Source organism: Artemia sp. Qi Xiang Cuo, chromosome 16, assembly GCF_049724085.1.
Source record: "Artemia sp. Qi Xiang Cuo chromosome 16, ASM4972408v1, whole genome shotgun sequence".
NCBI classification, from domain to species: domain Eukaryota; kingdom Metazoa; phylum Arthropoda; class Branchiopoda; order Anostraca; family Artemiidae; genus Artemia; species Artemia sp. Qi Xiang Cuo.
Window position 1 is genome coordinate 9174807 of NC_142809.1, and position 20286 is coordinate 9195092.

The 20286-nt window shown below is 38.5% G+C and overlaps 1 protein-coding gene across 1 annotated transcript in view; it reads left to right on the plus strand.

Moving 5' to 3' along the window:
• The window catches only part of LOC148942543 (glucose-6-phosphate isomerase-like), a 50540-nt gene that overhangs the window by 16760 nt on the left and 13494 nt on the right, over nt 1-20286 (plus strand). The window contains exon 3 of the mRNA XM_089102299.1: nt 13285-13418. Coding sequence (XP_088958425.1) covers nt 13285-13418 — 134 coding nt within the window. The remainder of the gene's footprint in view (nt 1-13284; nt 13419-20286) is intronic.

A 20286-nucleotide genomic window follows, 5' to 3' on the forward strand; every position in this document is an offset into this window, starting at 1 on the left:
CAAACGGTTTTTTGGCAAGGAACAGTATGGCGGGTGAACTATGGCTCAAAATTAACCGACACTCTAAAAAACGAAGTCTTGATAATAATAGACATATAAAAAGAATTGCATTTTTAAGTTGATTCATAATAAATAAAATTCATCAAGTTTAATGTTATCCAAGGCAAGTGGGTTATAAGAACATCAAAGAGTAATTTTAAATGCCTTCCTAGAAATCTATTTCACATATTTACGTTTTTTTTATAAATTCCATAATGATACATGCAACTGCAAGTGCCATATAATGAAAAAACATCACTTTTGTGTCATTTGCTTTGGGGTTGGGCTTTATAGTTTCCTTTGAGTATCATCCTATTTAACCTTAGTATCTCTTCAATCATCTTCCAGATAGTACCTATCCATATGGGCACATTAGGGCCTTGCAGGACCCTTCAATAATTGGTTGAACTATCACATTATCAATATATAAGGACCCCGAATTGAAACCTCTGTTTTAAAATATCGGATTGTGAATCCGGGATAACTTTATTGTTACTTTGGTATGACGGTTGATGAGGTTGAAGCTCTGTAGTATGTAAAGCTAGGTCCCTAGGTCAGCGAAAATTACCTCAGTAATTCAAAATTGGCTGCTTGCCCAATCAGTTGATCAGCTTAGGTACTACGGACGTAATTTTCTACGCTAAACGGTATGTTACGTTACGTTCAGAACAACTTCATATTTTAACGAATCCTTTTAAACTAGGCTTATTTAACAATCTATAAAACCATCATAATCGTTAATAGGATAATCGCAATTATCATAAGCAAACTATTCAAAAACTAAAAACGCTGAGTGAAGATGGAGGTTCAAGCTCTGATTAAGCATGGAAGATCTCCTAGAAAAAGTTTGTTTTTTTATTTTAGAATTTATTTTTTATTTAAAATAAATATATTTAGAATAAATATAGATGTTTATTATTTATTTATTTATTATTTATTTATCCAGAAATTTAATTTTATTGTGCTGCGTTGAAGATTTCTAACACGATTTCTAAGAAGATGACGTAACATGAATTACTTACCTTAAAATTCTAACTTGAGCTCAAGTCCAATTAGCACTGTCTAAGGCTTAGCCAGTGCTATTTGTCACAAATCCTCTAATAGTCACAATTGAATACAGGACAACATGGGGCAAACGTAGCTGTGGAACACCCCCCCCCTCTGCCGATTTACGCCACTTGACCAACCAATGAATTTGGTTTAGCTCAACGAGGGGACTGCCAATTTCAATTTAACCAAAAATGTCACTTAATACCTTTTGAATTTGTATAGATCCTGGTATCGATGGTGACAGAAAAAGCGTGTTTTACTGAGAAAATCTATTGTTAACCAAACCTGATCGTTTTTTATGAGTAATTTTAACGATAAAGCAATTAACGTCAAAATAATTAAACAGTATAATTTCGTTAACTAATTTATTTGGATCTTAGTATTGGAGTTTAAGATGAATACAATAGTGTCTGTAATAATAACTAAGGAGTCTTTGCATTATACCTTTAACAATTAATTTTAAAAAAAAGGTAAATAATACGGCATTGGACTTTATGGTCCCTACCGGCGGTGCTGATCTCTGTTTCTTGGCCCTTCAGCCAGGAAGTGCAAAAGGGGATTGGGAGCCAACCATCCTGTGCTTTCGCACACGCTTCCTGTTTTACTTCACTAGACTTATCCAGCTCTCCATTTACACCTTGGTTGACTCAGACTGAGCCTTCAGATTAACGCCACTGACCCTCGTCCCAAACCAAATAATTGGGTACACTAGGATTCGAACCCTCGCCCTCTCGGAAAAAGAATCCTAAACTCAGCGCACCAATTCCTGAACTAATTAAGTTTAAATTAAGCTTAAAAAATATGTTGTTTTTTATGTAATGGTTTAAAATATATATTTATTTTGGTGTCATATGTATGTGCTGCAGATACAGATATTCAGATTTCATGAGCTATGCATCACTAGAAAGTGTATTCTTTTTTTTTTCGATTGAATGGATAAAAATTTTCTTTCTAAAGTTCAGGAAAGGGTAGCCCCAAAAAATGTTCTAGTACACCTGCATGGAAAAAATAAAAAATCAGCCCAAAGAAAATATTATTGAATAATTTTACAGCTTCGGAAGTTCCCTGTTGTGCTAATCGTTTTGATGTAAAAACTTCCGAACACAGGATGCATATCCTATGTATATTACCATAAATGTCCGAAATCTGGTTGATGTCGAAATTTAGTGGTGAATGTCCGAAATTCCGTTTTCTCTGCTTAGATTCAATTAGCTTTGCGAGTCAGTTTTCAGTCTTACGCAAGCAATGATGGTAAAAGTTAAAGTAAGGTTATATTAGTTTAGGTTAGGCCAGGTTAAATTTGGTTATAAATGTCGGAAATGAGTTGAAAACCTAAGTTAACCTAACCAAACCTAATCTAACCTAACCTGTCATCATCAAACCTTGCATTAAATTGAAAAGTTGACTGGCAACGCTGACTAAAGCCAAGGAGAAAAATAGTTATTTCGGACATTCACAAGTGAATATCAACATTTACCAATTTCGGGACATTCACGTAACATATACATTGAATGGACAGTTTTCTAAAAATTCAGTCTATAAAATAATACGACAAAATTGAATGTATGAGGGGTTGGTAAATATCCAGAGTTTTTACGAACAACAAGGTAAAAAGCAGAAAGTAGTTCTGAAATGAAATTGGTGGTGTGGAGGGCCGAAGGATCATGAGTCGCCCAAGTGATGGATATGTAACATCATGGTAACAACCGTGAAAGGTGTTTACCCAACTGCGGCTGTGATAATAAGAGGAATTCGAAAATATCTCTGAAGTATGGTATAGCCGACCCGCTTGTAGCTGTACTGAATTGCCGTGCTCGATTTGCAAAGGCATTTGAACCCAGCCACTTTTCGTTATACGTCGCAATAACTTAAATTTGTCAATTTTTTTGTCGTAGTAATGTTCTTAATCTTGTTTTTCTGTAGTTGAGTTTTCTTTGGATATTTGGTTGTGATTTTTTTTTTTTTTATTCTCTTGTACTGCATTTACAACATTTTGCATATTAATAATGGGTAATAAAATAATAATAATTAAAATGCCTTTTGGTCGAAAAAGCCATGGCTTTGGTCATTTTAATTAAAATTGGGCTTTGGTAATTTTGGGCATTTGGGCTTTGGTAATTAAAATGGCTTTGGTCATTTATACTTTTGGTCAAAAATGAGTTAATTATGTGTCGTGGGTAAACTCATCAGGAGGAATTCAATAGTGCAGTCGGAATTGTCTTATCTCTTACCGTTACGAAGATAAAAATAGACATACGCCAATTTTGACAGAAGAGGTTTATCTTCTGGAGCCATAACATAGAGACCTGAAATTTTTCTCCTTTTTTATCAAGGAAAAAGGAGACATACACCATTAAATGGATTAGTTTTGAATCCGGTCAAAATACTTTCGCCTTTTTTGGGAAGAAAAAAGGAGACATACGTCATAAAATAGATTAGTTCTGAATCTGCTCAAAATACTTTCTCTATTTTTGGGAAGGAAAAAGGAGGTATACGTCATGAAACGTATTAGTTTTGAATCCGCTCAAAATGCTTTCTCCTTTTTTGGGAAGGAAAAAGGAAACACATGCCATAAAATGGATTAGTTTTGAACCCACTCAAAATACTTTCTCCTTTTTTGGGAAGGAAAAAGGAGGTATACGTCATGAAACGTATTAGTTTTGAATCCGCTCAAAATACTTTCTCCTTTTTTGGGAAGGAAAAAGGAAACACATGCCATAAAATGGATTAGTTTTGAACCCACTCAAAATACTTTCTCCATTTTTGGGATGGAAAAAGGAGGTATACGTCATGAAACGTATTAGTTTTGAATCCGCTCAAAATAATTTCTCCTTTTTTGGGAAGGAAAAAGGAAACATATGCCATAAAATGGATTAGTTTTGAATCCACTCAAAATACTTTCTCCTTTTTTGGGAAGGGAAAAATTTGGTGGTCTTGCCATAACGTGTATAGCTTTTATAAGAGATCTGAATAAACAACAGAAAACTAAAAGCCGACACCTAGTTTCCCAGATATATAAGAAAAAACATTTAACTTCTGTTTCGTGCTGGATATAGAAATATTCAGATTTCTTGAAACTTACATAATTAAAAGGAGTATATTTTGTTTTTTTATTGAATGGATCAGATTTTTCTTTTTAAAGTTCAGGAAAGAGTAGTCCCTAAAAATGTTCTAGCATACCTAATTGGAAAAAATTAAAAATGAGTCCAAAAAAGTATCAGTGAATAGTTTCGCAGCTTTGTGAGTTCCCTGTTGTGCTAACCCTTTTAGTGTGAATTATTTCCGAACACAGGATGTATATTGTCTATGCTGTATATACATTGAACAGACAGCGGTTTTCTTAAAAATTAGTAAGATATTATACGTTTTCTTTGTTTTAAATTTTCGTCTCGTTAACTTTTCTAACTGTTTGGCACAATTAAGATCCCCTGTCAATTTTTAACAAAGTCTCTTTGGAAGTTCCCCGTGGTGCAGAGAGCATTTGTCATAGACTGTCAGCCGACGCTGAGACTCTCAAATGATTTTAGGATATAGAATCTTCTTAACATGGTACTTATACAAATGAAATGACTTTTGTAAATTGCCATACGTAGAAGTCATTGCCATAATGGGTAAAAAAAAAAAACATAAAATCGTGAAGAAAGGAAGAAAACGAGGACAATTAACAGCCAGTGAAACAATTGAAAAATTATGCAAATATTTCGGTCATGACCTCCGCTTGACCGTCCTCAGTGCAGAATAAAACTGATAAAAATATAAAAACCAAACCTTAAAATAAAAACACCAAATTAGTAGAGATGCCTCAGGAGGTCCAGGACGACACCCCTGCTGCCACCTACAACCTTTTTTACATAATTTATGTCTGTTTGTTGTCAGTGAGAATGATAAAACAGGAATTTTGTCACATTGATGTCTGTTTTCTTGGATGGTTATGTGTGTAGGTCAATTTATTTGATGTTTTTCATGGATGTCAACAGTAATTTATGGATGTTTTTATGGTTTTTATCAGTGAGAATGAAAAAACAGGAACTTTCTCACATTGATGGTTGTTTCATGGAAGGTTATGTGTGTTGGTCAATTTATTTGATGTTTTTCATGGATTTCAACAGTAATTTATGGATGTTTTTATGGTTTTTATTAGTGAGAATGGAAAAACATGAACTTTCTCACTTGAAAAAACAGGAATTTTCTCAAAGTTTTGACTTTTTTTCGGAGTTTGTCAGCGACAATGGAATCAAAGGGAATTTCACACTGTGATGGACATTTTTATTGCTTTTGTCAGTGAGATTTAAAATAAAGAAACTTTCACATATCTTATACTGTTTTATGTCGTTTTTCATTGAGACTGAAAAAAACAGGAACTTTCTCACTTTAATGGATGTTTTATGGTTTTTGTCAGTGAGAATTTGAAAAACAGGAATTTTCTCACTTTTATGGATGTTTTTTATGGTTTTTGTCAGTGAGAATTTGAAAAACAGTAACTTTCTCACTTTTACGTCTGTTTTGTGGTTTTTTTCAGTGATAATTTGAAAAACTGGAGCTTTCTCACATTTATGGATTATTGAGTCTAATGGGGACAGGGTCAATGACACTTCCTTCATGTTGTTGTTGTTGCTCGAGGCAAATGTTTTGAGTTTCCAGGAAACAGTTAGATCTCACGTGACAGATGATGTCATGATTGATTGATTTGACACGAAGGGAATTAATTTGTTGTTTCTAAAGAGAATTGTTTCCGAGCGAATGTTTATTAATGTCTTTGGAGTTCCACCAAGAGAATGTTTCCGGGGCAAAGTTTAGATCACACATTACAGATGATGTCATGATTGATTGATTTGACACGAAAGGGAATTAATTTGTTGTTTCTAAAGAGAATTGTTTCCGGGCGAATTTCTATTAATGTCTTTGGAGTTCTACCAAGAGAATTGTTTCCGAGTGAATGTTTCGATCTTAGCAATGAAGAGATTGATTCATGAAAGGGTTTCCAAATAATTTGAGATGTATCAGCGCCGAGATGCCAAACAAAGGAACACGGTGAAATTACGTTTAGGGATTATTTGGGCGAAGCCGTTTTAGCCATTTTATGGAATTATTTCGGTGAAACAGTTAGAGACAATTTAAAAGATGATTTAAAAGATGATTTTAGAAGAGAATTTAAGGGTGAAATTCTGTGGTCGTTATAATACACAAGTTGTATTTTAACAGTGTCGTGAGGTCCCCTACCCCAACCCAAAGGGTTCCAATCCCCCGACCCCAACCCCAAAGGGTTCCAATCCTCCTACCCAAACCCCGAAGGAAGCCCCCGGTCCTCAAAGGTCCCCCAAGCTCCCAAGTGCCCCCCAGACCCCCAAAAACCCACCCCAGACCCCCAAAAGCCCTCCCCCGGCCCCCAAAGGCCCCCCCCCAGTCCCCAAAAGTCCACAGGGCGCCCCAACGACCACCCAGCCCTCAAGGGCCCCCGGATCCCCAAACACCCTCCCGGGTCCCCAAAGAGCCCCATCCATATTTTGTTAATACTTTTTCTGTGCATTTGAGACACAGAAGGATCCCCACATTTCAAAAGGCTTTATTATATCTTTTCAGTACAAGTTCTTTTCTTAATATCCTTCTTAAACCAATTTTACAAATTCTAAATTTTTCCTTTGTAGATAGAAAAAGCTATATCATAGTTGCGAATATTTTCTCGGAAGATAAGCAGTTCTATTTCAATTTTAAATTTTATCAATGAAGTTAAGAAAAGTTAAAGTTCTCTTCTGAATTTTCTCAATGAAAAAAGAAATTAGTTATTAATCAATTCTATTTTTCCAAATAATATGAAGATTTTTTACTTTGGATCAAATTTTTCTCAAAGAGATTAAAAAATTTTAAATACTGTTCCTAATTTTTCACGGAAGATAGAAAAGTTCAAGTTCTCTTCTGAACTTTGCTAAAGAACACACTCCAATTGTAATTTCTACAGAGAAAATAAAAATCTTCCACTTCAGTTTTAAGTTCACCAAAGACATAAAGAAATTTAAAGTTCTATTCTAAATTTTTCCGTAGTAGAGAGAAAAAGCTATAGCATACTTGTGAATATTTTCCCAGAAGATAAAAAGTTCTACTTCAATTTTTAATTTTCTCAACGAAGTAAAGAAAAGTTCAAGTTCTATTCTGAATTTTTTCAATGAAAAAGAAATTAGTTATTGATCATTTATATTTTTCCAAATAATATAAATATTTTCCAACTTCAAAATGGGCACACACAAAAACTTAAACACACACACACACACACAAACTTACACACACACACACACAAAAAAACTTACACACACACACACAAAAACTTACACACACACACACAAAAAAAAGCTTACACACACACACACACACACACACACACACACACACAAAAACTTACACACACAAAAACTTACACGCACACAAAAACTTACACACGCACACAAAAACTTACACACACACAAAAAACTTACAAAAAAAAAACTTACACACACACAAAAACTTACACATTCAAAAAAAAACTTACACACACACACACAAAAATTTACGCACACAAAAATTTACACACACAAAAACTTACACAGACAAAAAAACTTAAACACACAAAAAAAATTACACACACAAAAACTTACACCCAAACACAAAAACTTACACACACACACACAAAAAAACTCACACATACAAAAAAACTTACAAACATACACACCAAAACTTACTCACACACACAAAAACTTACACACACACTTCAAAACTTACACACACACAAAAACTTACACACACACACACAAAAACTTACACACGCGCACAAAAACTTACACACACACAAAAACTTACACACTCGCACAAAAACTTACACACACAAACAAAAACTTACACACACACACAAAAACTTAAAAACACACAAAAACTTAAACATATACAAAAACATACACACACACAAAAAAAAAAAAACACACAAAAAATTACATAAAAAAACAAACAAAAACAAACACACACACTAAAACACACAAACAAAAACTAACACACACACACAAAAACTAACACACACAAAAAAAACTAACACACACACACACAAACTTAAACACACACACACACACAAAAACTTACACACACACAGAAAAACTTACACGCACATATACAAACAAAAACTTACACACAAAAACAAAAACTTACACACACAAAAACTTACACACACACACAAAAACTCACACACACACAAAAACTTACACACACACACAAAAACTTACATAAACACAAAAATTTACACACACACAAAAACTTACAAACACACAAAAACTTACCCACACACACAAAAAACACACACACATACACACAAAGACACACACACACACACACAAAAACACACACACACACACAAAAACACACACAAAAACACACACAAACACACACACACATAAAAAAACACACACAAACACACAAAAAAAAAAACACACACACACAAACACACAAAAAAAATTTACACAAACAAACACACACACAAAAATTTACACTCACACAAAAAGTTACACACACACATAAAAACTTACCCACACACACAAAAACTTACAAACACACACAAACAAAAATTTACACACACACAAAAAATTAAACACACACACAAAAACATACACACACGACGGCTAAGTATGTTAAAGGCTAGCTATTTTCTTGCCAAAACACAAAAAATCAGAAAAAATGCTCATTGTTCCTTTAGTAGCCACGCAAGTAGACTAAAAATTACGATATTTATGCACAGTTTCAACTAACTACGGCTAAGTATGTTAAAGGCGAGCGATTTTCTTGCGAGAACACAACAATCAGAACACACACACAAAAACTTACACACAAACAAAGACTTACACACACACAAAACTTAAAAACAAACACAAACACTTACACACACACACAAAAACTTACACACACACAAAAACTTACCCACACACACAAAAACTAACACAAAAAAAAACTTACACACACACAAAAACTTGCACACACGAACACACATACACACACACAAAAACTTACACACACACACAAAAAACTTACACACACACACACACAAACACAAAAACTAACACACACACACACACACACACACACAAAAATTTACACACACACAAAAACTTACAAACACACACACACAAAAACTTACACACACAGCGGCTAAGTATGTTAAAGGCGAGCTATTTTCTTGCGAAAACATAAAAAATCAGAAAAATGCTTATTGTTCCTTTAGTAGCCACACAATTACACTAAAAATTATGATATTTATGCACAGTTTCAACTAACTACGGCTAAGTATGTTAAAGGCGACCCATTTTCTTGCGAGAACACAAAAATCAGAACACACACACACAAAAACTTACACACACACAAAAACTTACACTCACACAAAAACTTACACACACACAAAAATTTACACACAAACAAAAACTTACACACACACACAAAAACTTACACAAACACAAAAAAAACTTACACACACACAAAAACTAACAAACACAAAAAAACTTACCCACACACACAAAAAACTTACACACACAAACAAATAAACACACACAAACACACACAAACAAATAAACACACACAAAAACAAAAAAAAACACACACAAACACACACACACACAAAAAAAAACTTACACAGACACACACAAACACAAAAACTTACACACACACACACACACACACAAAAATTTACACACACACAAAAACTTACACACACACACACAAAAACTTACACACACAACGGCTAAGTATGTTAAAGGCTAGCTATTTTCATGCGAAAACACAAAAAATCAGAAAAAATGCTCATTGTTCCTTTAGTAGCCACACAATTAGACTAAAAATTACCATATTTATACACATTTTCAACTAACTACGGCTAAGTATCTTAAAAGGCGAGATATTTTTCTTGCGAGAACACAAAAAATCATTAAGTGGTATTAATGAAAATGATGATACATCAACCGAAAATCATCAATGTGAACTCCGATTAACCATCACCAAAGAGTCACAATACCGTCAGTGTGTCAACATCCCTCGGAAAATAGGGGGGGTAAAGGTCAACTGCGAAGATATTTAGCCTACAGAAAAAAATCGGTCATTGTTCCTTTAGTAGCCACGCAATTAGACTAAAAATTACGATATTTATGCAGAGTTTCAACTAACTACGGCGAAGTATGTTAAAGGCGAGCCATTTTCATGCGAGAACACAAAAATCAGAACACACACACACAAAAACTTACACACACACAAAAACTTACACACACACAAAAACTTACACACACACAAAAATTTACACACACACAAAAAATTACACACACACACAAAAAATTACACACACACAAAAACTTACCCACACACACAAAAACTCACACACACACACACAAAAAACTTACACACACAAAAACTTAGACACACACAAAAACTTACACACACACAAAAAATTACACACACACAAAAGTTTACACACACACACACACACACAATTAGACAAAAAATTACGATATTTATGCACAGTTTCAACTAACTACGGCTAAGTATCTTAAAAGGCGAGGTATTTTTCTTGCGAGAACACAAAAAATCATTAAGTGGTATTAATGAAAATGATGATAATCAACCGAAAACCGTCAACGAGAACACCGATTAACCATCACCAAAGTGTCACAATGCCGTCAGTGTGTCAAAACCCCTCGGAAAATATGGGGGTAAAGGTCAACTGCGAAGATATTTAGCCTAATAAACTAGAATATGACATTACAACCCTTCGCTAATAACTAGTGAAAACCAAGAACTCAAACGCAGATGAACTACTGTTCGCTATTTACTACATTGCAATTACCGTTGCAACATGATAACTTAATAATCATTTCTAATTTTAACAATTCCTTGCATACATCCTTCAAACATAATAAACTCAGCCTTGGAGAGATTTGAGATTGAACACTAAATTAAACAAATGAAAGAATTCACATTTTAGAGTTAAAAAGTGCCCACAGAAAAAAAGCAAATATAATAGTCGTTTAAAATCTCCCTCCCCCCCCCCACCCAAACTAAAAAATTTCTGGGGGAACGTATTTTCAAGGTTTTATTCTAAGTGAACGATCTTACCTTTTCAGGAGTGAGGAGTCGTTCACATTGGATTGGGAATAAAAGTCAAACTTATGCGCCAAGAGCGAGAAGTTTTAGTGTTGCTTCTTACTTCCAACTGAAAACTTATTTTTAATTTGATGTTTTACCATTTTTTCAAATCATGCCATAAATATCCGTTTGAATAGACCCTAACTTATCAGTTTAACTCGATTAAAGTACCTGTTCGATTCGAACAGCAAACATTCTTTCTAATCTTTAGACTTTTCAAGCATAATAAACTTGATTACGGTATGTAATTTGTAGGACCGGCTGTCTTTTCCTTCAAAAACTTTCCCATACAGCTAACCGTTGATGTGAAACTATAAAACTGATTCATTTTAAATATTTGCAATTGGAATTCAATGACCCAATTACCAAAAAAACAATTACCAATTCTATTTTTTTCAAAAGTTAGCTTAATATCTACAGTTTTAAAACTAAATCAGTTCAAATTTGTCTGTTGAGGTAACACTATTAATAAATGGATCCCTCTATGTTACAAACTTCAAATGATATGGGGGGTGCTGCAGGGTTCGGTGGTTCAGCAGGCACGGGCTCACAAGCAAGAGGCTTAGCATCACTTGGCGGAAATAGAACAGGTTCTATGATGTCACCGGCTGGTGTCTTACCTTCATTCCCGACTGGTGTGGATCCTTTAAATGGAACATTTCCAGTATTTTGTCTGCAGTTTGCGTTCCCCCAAGATTTATCAGGGTTAGGAGACAGTAGAAAAGGAGGAAAAAGAGATTTTTCTTAAACAAATTGAAAATAAACTTTCACACTTGCAGCTCGGTGAGTCCTTAGTTATTTGTTTAAACTTTTCTATTATCCGCTATAGGTAGCCTCCTCAGGGGAGTAGCTTGTTCGCATATTTATTGCATCAAGATTTAAAATACCCCCCCCCTTCAAGAAGCTTAAAAAATTAAGAAGCCCTGATTCTTGTTGATCTTTCGATACCATGACCATAATATGGTCACATCTTTACAAAAACAGCTGATTCTTACGATGTTCCAGCAATGATTTGCTCTCTAATTATACTATGCTTTTGTATTTTTAACCAAATTCCTGTTGCCAAAGGTAAATTGCTTTTCCTAAATAACTCCAACTTTTTTCAATTTCCAAAGAAAATTCCACATTATTTCTTGACTTGGATGGCAAATAAAAAATTTTATGTTTGAAAGTTGAACAACGTAAAGATTTATTGGAAATAGAAAATTCCTGATATGGTGTAAAGAGGATATATTTGTATAGATTGGGACGGAGGAGGAGCGTGGGTTGCTGTGTTCACCTTAAGTGTGTCGTTGCTGCAGCGAGTCTATAGTTGTAGTACTAGGATCTTCCCAGTTTAATCATGACGGCAAAGAAAGTTTAAGACAAATAAAAAATCTTGGATGGGGATTCTGGCAAACTCATTGTCCCCATCTGGAAACCTCTCTCCCTGCTGAATATTCTCCCCTTGAAGAATTCATCTTTTTTCTCACTGAAAAGTATCAATATACTTCCAAATAACAAACAAGCAAATACTCTAAGTAAACAACGGGAAAATGTCATGACTTACACAAGTTTCTTATGGGGGGGGTCTTGGTATCCTCAAAGGCATAGTTACTGGGATTTTCCATTCTGCTGAACAAAATGGTTATCTAAAAAAATATTATTGGGCACTTAGAGGAAATGCGGGAGTGAAAGGGGGACTCCAACCTTTTTGTTACTTGAAAAAGGTATAAATTTTGGATCAACATAGTAAAACAATTCTTTTGATATGCATTCGGTATCTAAATTCCTTTTTAGAGTTTTGGTTACTATTGCCGCTTCGCTCCTTGCTTACAGTTTGTTTCCACGAACTGTTTGATATAACATTGCTTATATAAATTTGTAAGGTAATTTGATTTTTAAGACCATTCTTATAGAATAACCTAACTGTAAATGTTTGTACTTTTTGAATTCCAAGAATTGTAAGTTCTAGTAAATTGTAATTGTTACAACGATTTGTTTTTTGCCGTTACAGTTACTGCCTTTAACTTTATTTTCATTTCCTTTGCCATTTGATTTTTCATTTCACTTTTTTTTTAGATGAAAATACTTGCAGTAGGTTACTGATACTCGCTCCCATAGCAGTTGACCCTAACCACGTCAGGAAGCTCTTTGACGTAATACCTGGTTTAAAGTCCTTTCATAAGACGTCAGATTCCTTTAAATCTTCATGTGTAAGTATTCTTTATTATATTAAATTTTTTTATGTAAAATCAAAATATGCAAGTCTGTAAATAGTGCTAAGTTCTAAATGGCATTTAGCTCTTCTCTTACTTTCTTGTTAGGAAACTGACCGCATTTTTCTAAGTGAACTTCTGTCGCATAATCTTGTGATCAGTCTGTCCTAGAATATAGAATCAATCAGAAACATTGTTTATATATATATATATATATATATATATATATATATATATATATATATATATATATATATATATATATATATATATATATATATATATATATATATATATATATATATATATATATATATATATATATATATATATATATATATATATTTGTGTGTAAATTTGTGTGTGTGTGTAAGTTTTTGTGTGTGTGTAAGTTTTTGTGTGTGTGTGTTCTGATTTTTGTGTTCTCGCAAGAAAATGGCTCGCCTTTAAAATAATTAGCCGTAGTTAGTTGAAACTGAGCATAAATATCGTAATTTTTAGTCTAATTGCGTGGCTACTAAAGGAACAATGAGCATTTTTTCTGATTTTTTGTGTTTTCGCTAGAAAATAGCTAGCCTTTAACATACTTAGCCGTCGTGTGTGTAAGTTTTTGTGTGTGTGTGTAATTTTTTTGTGTGTGTAAATTTTTTTGTGTGTGTGTTTGTAAGTTTTTGTGTGTGTGTGTAAGTTTTTATGTGTGTGTGTAACTTTTTTTGTTTGTGTTTTTTTGTTTGTTTGGTTGTGTGTGTTTGTTTGTTTTTTTTTTTTTTTGTTTTTTTGTGTTTTTTAGTGTTTGTTTTTTTTTGTTTGTTTGTGTTTTTTTTTGTGTGTTTTTTTGTGTGTGTTTGTGTTTGTGTCAGTTTGTGTGTACGTTTGTATGTTTGTGTGTGTGTGTGTGTGTGTGTGTGTGTGTGTGTGTGTGTGTGTGTGTGTGTGTGTGTGTGTGTGTGTGTGTGTGTGTGTGTGTGTGTGTGTGTGTGTGTGTGTGTGTGTGTGTGTGTGTGTGTGTGTGTGTGTGTGTGTGTGTGTGTGTGTGTGTGTGTGTGTGTGTGTGTGTGTGTGTGTGTGTGTGTGTGTGTGTGTGTGTGTGTGTGTGTGTGTGTGTGTGTGTGTGTGTGTGTGTGTGTGTGTGTGTGTGTGTGTGTGTGTGTGTGTGTGTGTGTGTGTGTGTGTGTGTGTGTGTGTGTGTGTGTGTGTGTGTGTGTGTGTGTGTGTGTGTGTGTGTGTGTGTGTGTGTGTGTGTGTGTGTGTGTGTGTGTGTGTGTGTGTGTGTGTGTGTGTGTGTGTGTGTGTGTGTGTGTGTGTGTGTGTGTGTGTGTGTGTGTGTGTGTGTGTGTGTGTGTGTGTGTGTGTGTGTGTGTGTGTGTGTGTGTGTGTGTGTGTGTGTGTGTGTGTGTGTGTGTGTGTGTGTGTGTGTGTGTGTGTGTGTGTGTGTGTGTGTGTGTGTGTGTGTGTGTGTGTGTGTGTGTGTGTGTGTGTGTGTGTGTGTGTGTGTGTGTGTGTGTGTGTGTGTGTGTGTGTGTGTGTGTGTGTGTGTGTGTGTGTGTGTGTGTGTGTGTGTGTGTGTGTGTGTGTGTGTGTGTGTGTGTGTGTGTGTGTGTGTGTGTGTGTGTGTGTGTGTGTGTGTGTGTGTGTGTGTGTGTGTGTGTGTGTGTGTGTGTGTGTGTGTGTGTGTGTGTGTGTGTGTGTGTGTGTGTGTGTGTGTGTGTGTGTGTGTGTGTGTGTGTGTGTGTGTGTGTGTGTGTGTGTGTGTGTGTGTGTGTGTGTGTGTGTGTGTGTGTGTGTGTGTGTGTGTGTGTGTGTGTGTGTGTGTGTGTGTGTGTGTGTGTGTGTGTGTGTGTGTGTGTGTGTGTGTGTGTGTGTGTGTGTGTGTGTGTGTGTGTGTGTGTGTGTGTGTGTGTGTGTGTGTGTGTGTGTGTGTGTGTGTGTGTGTGTGTGTGTGTGTGTGTGTGTGTGTGTGTGTGTGTGTGTGTGTGTGTGTGTGTGTGTGTGTGTGTGTGTGTGTGTGTGTGTGTGTGTGTGTGTGTGTGTGTGTGTGTGTGTGTGTGTGTGTGTGTGTGTGTGTGTGTGTGTGTGTGTGTGTGTGTGTGTGTGTGTGTGTGTGTGTGTGTGTGTGTGTGTGTGTGTGTGTGTGTGTGTGTGTGTGTGTGTGTGTGTGTGTGTGTGTGTGTGTGTGTGTGTGTGTGTGTGTGTGTGTGTGTGTGTGTGTGTGTGTGTGTGTGTGTGTGTGTGTGTGTGTGTGTGTGTGTGTGTGTGTGTGTGTGTGTGTGTGTGTGTGTGTGTGTGTGTGTGTGTGTGTGTGTGTGTGTGTGTGTGTGTGTGTGTGTGTGTGTGTGTGTGTGTGTGTGTGTGTGTGTGTGTGTGTGTGTGTGTGTGTGTGTGTGTGTGTGTGTGTGTGTGTGTGTGTGTGTGTGTGTGTGTGTGTGTGTGTGTGTGTGTGTGTGTGTGTGTGTGTGTGTGTGTGTGTGTGTGTGTGTGTGTGTGTGTGTGTGTGTGTGTGTGTGTGTGTGTGTGTGTGTGTGTGTGTGTGTGTGTGTGTGTGTGTGTGTGTGTGTGTGTGTGTGTGTGTGTGTGTGTGTGTGTGTGTGTGTGTGTGTGTGTGTGTGTGTGTGTGTGTGTGTGTGTGTGTGTGTGTGTGTGTGTGTGTGTGTGTGTGTGTGTGTGTGTGTGTGTGTGTGTGTGTGTGTGTGTGTGTGTGTGTGTGTGTGTGTGTGTGTGTGTGTGTGTGTGTGTGTGTGTGTGTGTGTGTGTGTGTGTGTGTGTGTGTGTGTGTGTGTGTGTGTGTGTGTGTGTGTGTGTGTGTGTGTGTGTGTGTGTGTGTGTGTGTGTGTGTGTGTGTGTGTGTGTGTGTGTGTGTGTGTGTGTGTGTGTGTGTGTGTGTGTGTGTGTGTGTGTGTGTGTGTGTGTGTGTGTGTGTGTGTGTGTGTGTGTGTGTGTGTGTGTGTGTGTGTGTGTGTGTGTGTGTGTGTGTGTGTGTGTGTGTGTGTGTGTGTGTGTGTGTGTGTGTGTGTGTGTGTGTGTGTGTGTGTGTGTGTGTGTGTGTGTGTGTGTGTGTGTGTGTGTGTGTGTGTGTGTGTGTGTGTGTGTGTGTGTGTGTGTGTGTGTGTGTGTGTGTGTGTGTGTGTGTGTGTGTGTGTGTGTGTGTGTGTGTGTGTGTGTGTGTGTGTGTGTGTGTGTGTGTGTGTGTGTGTGTGTGTGTGTGTGTGTGTGTGTGTGTGTGTGTGTGTGTGTGTGTGTGTGTGTGTGTGTGTGTGTGTGTGTGTGTGTGTGTGTGTGTGTGTGTGTGTGTGTGTGTGTGTGTGTGTGTGTGTGTGTGTGTGTGTGTGTGTGTGTGTGTGTGTGTGTGTGTGTGTGTGTGTGTGTGTGTGTGTGTGTGTGTGTGTGTGTGTGTGTGTGTGTGTGTGTGTGTGTGTGTGTGTGTGTGTGTGTGTGTGTGTGTGTGTGTGTGTGTGTGTGTGTGTGTGTGTGTGTGTGTGTGTGTGTGTGTGTGTGTGTGTGTGTGTGTGTGTGTGTGTGTGTGTGTGTGTGTGTGTGTGTGTGTGTGTGTGTGTGTGTGTGTGTGTGTGTGTGTGTGTGTGTGTGTGTGTGTGTGTGTGTGTGTGTGTGTGTGTGTGTGTGTGTGTGTGTGTGTGTGTGTGTGTGTGTGTGTGTGTGTGTGTGTGTGTGTGTGTGTGTGTGTGTGTGTGTGTGTGTGTGTGTGTGTGTGTGTGTGTGTGTGTGTGTGTGTGTGTGTGTGTGTGTGTGTGTGTGTGTGTGTGTGTGTGTGTGTGTGTGTGTGTGTGTGTGTGTGTGTGTGTGTGTGTGTGTGTGTGTGTGTGTGTGTGTGTGTGTGTGTGTGTGTGTGTGTGTGTGTGTGTGTGTGTGTGTGTGTGTGTGTGTGTGTGTGTGTGTGTGTGTGTGTGTGTGTGTGTGTGTGTGTGTGTGTGTGTGTGTGTGTGTGTGTGTGTGTGTGTGTGTGTGTGTGTGTGTGTGTGTGTGTGTGTGTGTGTGTGTGTGTGTGTGTGTGTGTGTGTGTGTGTGTGTGTGTGTGTGTGTGTGTGTGTGTGTGTGTGTGTGTGTGTGTGTGTGTGTGTGTGTGTGTGTGTGTGTGTGTGTGTGTGTGTGTGTGTGTGTGTGTGTGTGTGTGTGTGTGTGTGTGTGTGTGTGTGTGTGTGTGTGTGTGTGTGTGTGTGTGTGTGTGTGTGTGTGTGTGTGTGTGTGTGTGTGTGTGTGTGTGTGTGTGTGTGTGTGTGTGTGTGTGTGTGTGTGTGTGTGTGTGTGTGTGTGTGTGTGTGTGTGTGTGTGTGTGTGTGTGTGTGTGTGTGTGTGTGTGTGTGTGTGTGTGTGTGTGTGTGTGTGTGTGTGTGTGTGTGTGTGTGTGTGTGTGTGTGTGTGTGTGTGTGTGTGTGTGTGTGTGTGTGTGTGTGTGTGTGTGTGTGTGTGTGTGTGTGTGTGTGTGTGTGTGTGTGTGTGTGTGTGTGTGTGTGTGTGTGTGTGTGTGTGTGTGTGTGTGTGTGTGTGTGTGTGTGTGTGTGTGTGTGTGTGTGTGTGTGTGTGTGTGTGTGTGTGTGTGTGTGTGTGTGTGTGTGTGTGTGTGTGTGTGTGTGTGTGTGTGTGTGTGTGTGTGTGTGTGTGTGTGTGTGTGTGTGTGTGTGTGTGTGTGTGTGTGTGTGTGTGTGTGTGTGTGTGTGTGTGTGTGTGTGTGTGTGTGTGTGTGTGTGTGTGTGTGTGTGTGTGTGTGTGTGTGTGTGTGTGTGTGTGTGTGTGTGTGTGTGTGTGTGTGTGTGTGTGTGTGTGTGTGTGTGTGTGTGTGTGTGTGTGTGTGTGTGTGTGTGTGTGTGTGTGTGTGTGTGTGTGTGTGTGTGTGTGTGTGTGTGTGTGTGTGTGTGTGTGTGTGTGTGTGTGTGTGTGTGTGTGTGTGTGTGTGTGTGTGTGTGTGTGTGTGTGTGTGTGTGTGTGTGTGTGTGTGTGTGTGTGTGTGTGTGTGTGTGTGTGTGTGTGTGTGTGTGTGTGTGTGTGTGTGTGTGTGTGTGTGTGTGTGTGTGTGTGTGTGTGTGTGTGTGTGTGTGTGTGTGTGTGTGTGTGTGTGTGTGTGTGTGTGTGTGTGTGTGTGTGTGTGTGTGTGTGTGTGTGTGTGTGTGTGTGTGTGTGTGTGTGTGTGTGTGTGTGTGTGTGTGTGTGTGTGTGTGTGTGTGTGTGTGTGTGTGTGTGTGTGTGTGTGTGTGTGTGTGTGTGTGTGTGTGTGTGTGTGTGTGTGTGTGTGTGTGTGTGTGTGTGTGTGTGTGTGTGTGTGTGTGTGTGTGTGTGTGTGTGTGTGTGTGTGTGTGTGTGTGTGTGTGTGTGTGTGTGTGTGTGTGTGTGTGTGTGTGTGTGTGTGTGTGTGTGTGTGTGTGTGTGTGTGTGTGTGTGTGTGTGTGTGTGTGTGTGTGTGTGTGTGTGTGTGTGTGTGTGTGTGTGTGTGTGTGTGTGTGTGTGTGTGTGTGTGTGTGTGTGTGTGTGTGTGTGTGTGTGTGTGTGTGTGTGTGTGTGTGTGTGTGTGTGTGTGTGTGTGTGTGTGTGTGTGTGTGTGTGTGTGTGTGTGTGTGTGTGTGTGTGTGTGTGTGTGTGTGTGTGTGTGTGTGTGTGTGTGTGTGTGTGTGTGTGTGTGTGTGTGTGTGTGTGTGTGTGTGTGTGTGTGTGTGTGTGTGTGTGTGTGTGTGTGTGTGTGTGTGTGTGTGTGTGTGTGTGTGTGTGTGTGTGTGTGTGTGTGTGTGTGTGTGTGTGTGTGTGTGTGTGTGTGTGTGTGTGTGTGTGTGTGTGTGTGTGTGTGTGTGTGTGTGTGTGTGTGTGTGTGTGTGTGTGTGTGTGTGTGTGTGTGTGTGTGTGTGTGTGTGTGTGTGTGTGTGTGTGTGTGTGTGTGTGTGTGTGTGTGTGTGTGTGTGTGTGTGTGTGTGTGTGTGTGTGTGTGTGTGTGTGTGTGTGTGTGTGTGTGTGTGTGTGTGTGTGTGTGTGTGTGTGTGTGTGTGTGTGTGTGTGTGTGTGTGTGTGTGTGTGTGTGTGTGTGTGTGTGTGTGTGTGTGTGTGTGTGTGTGTGTGTGTGTGTGTGTGTGTGTGTGTGTGTGTGTGTGTGTGTGTGTGTGTGTGTGTGTGTGTGTGTGTGTGTGTGTGTGTGTGTGTGTGTGTGTGTGTGTGTGTGTGTGTGTGTGTGTGTGTGTGTGTGTGTGTGTGTGTGTGTGTGTGTGTGTGTGTGTGTGTGTGTGTGTGTGTGTGTGTGTGTGTGTGTGTGTGTGTGTGTGTGTGTGTGTGTGTGTGTGTGTGTGTGTGTGTGTGTGTGTGTGTGTGTGTGTGTGTGTGTGTGTGTGTGTGTGTGTGTGTGTGTGTGTGTGTGTGTGTGTGTGTGTGTGTGTGTGTGTGTGTGTGTGTGTGTGTGTGTGTGTGTGTGTGTGTGTGTGTGTGTGTGTGTGTGTGTGTGTGTGTGTGTGTGTGTGTGTGTGTGTGTGTGTGTGTGTGTGTGTGTGTGTGTGTGTGTGTGTGTGTGTGTGTGTGTGTGTGTGTGTGTGTGTGTGTGTGTGTGTGTGTGTGTGTGTGTGTGTGTGTGTGTGTGTGTGTGTGTGTGTGTGTGTGTGTGTGTGTGTGTGTGTGTGTGTGTGTGTGTGTGTGTGTGTGTGTGTGTGTGTGTGTGTGTGTGTGTGTGTGTGTGTGTGTGTGTGTGTGTGTGTGTGTGTGTGTGTGTGTGTGTGTGTGTGTGTGTGTGTGTGTGTGTGTGTGTGTGTGTGTGTGTGTGTGTGTGTGTGTGTGTGTGTGTGTGTGTGTGTGTGTGTGTGTGTGTGTGTGTGTGTGTGTGTGTGTGTGTGTGTGTTTGTGTGTGTGTGTGTGTGTGTGTGTGTGTGTGTGTGTATGTTTTGTG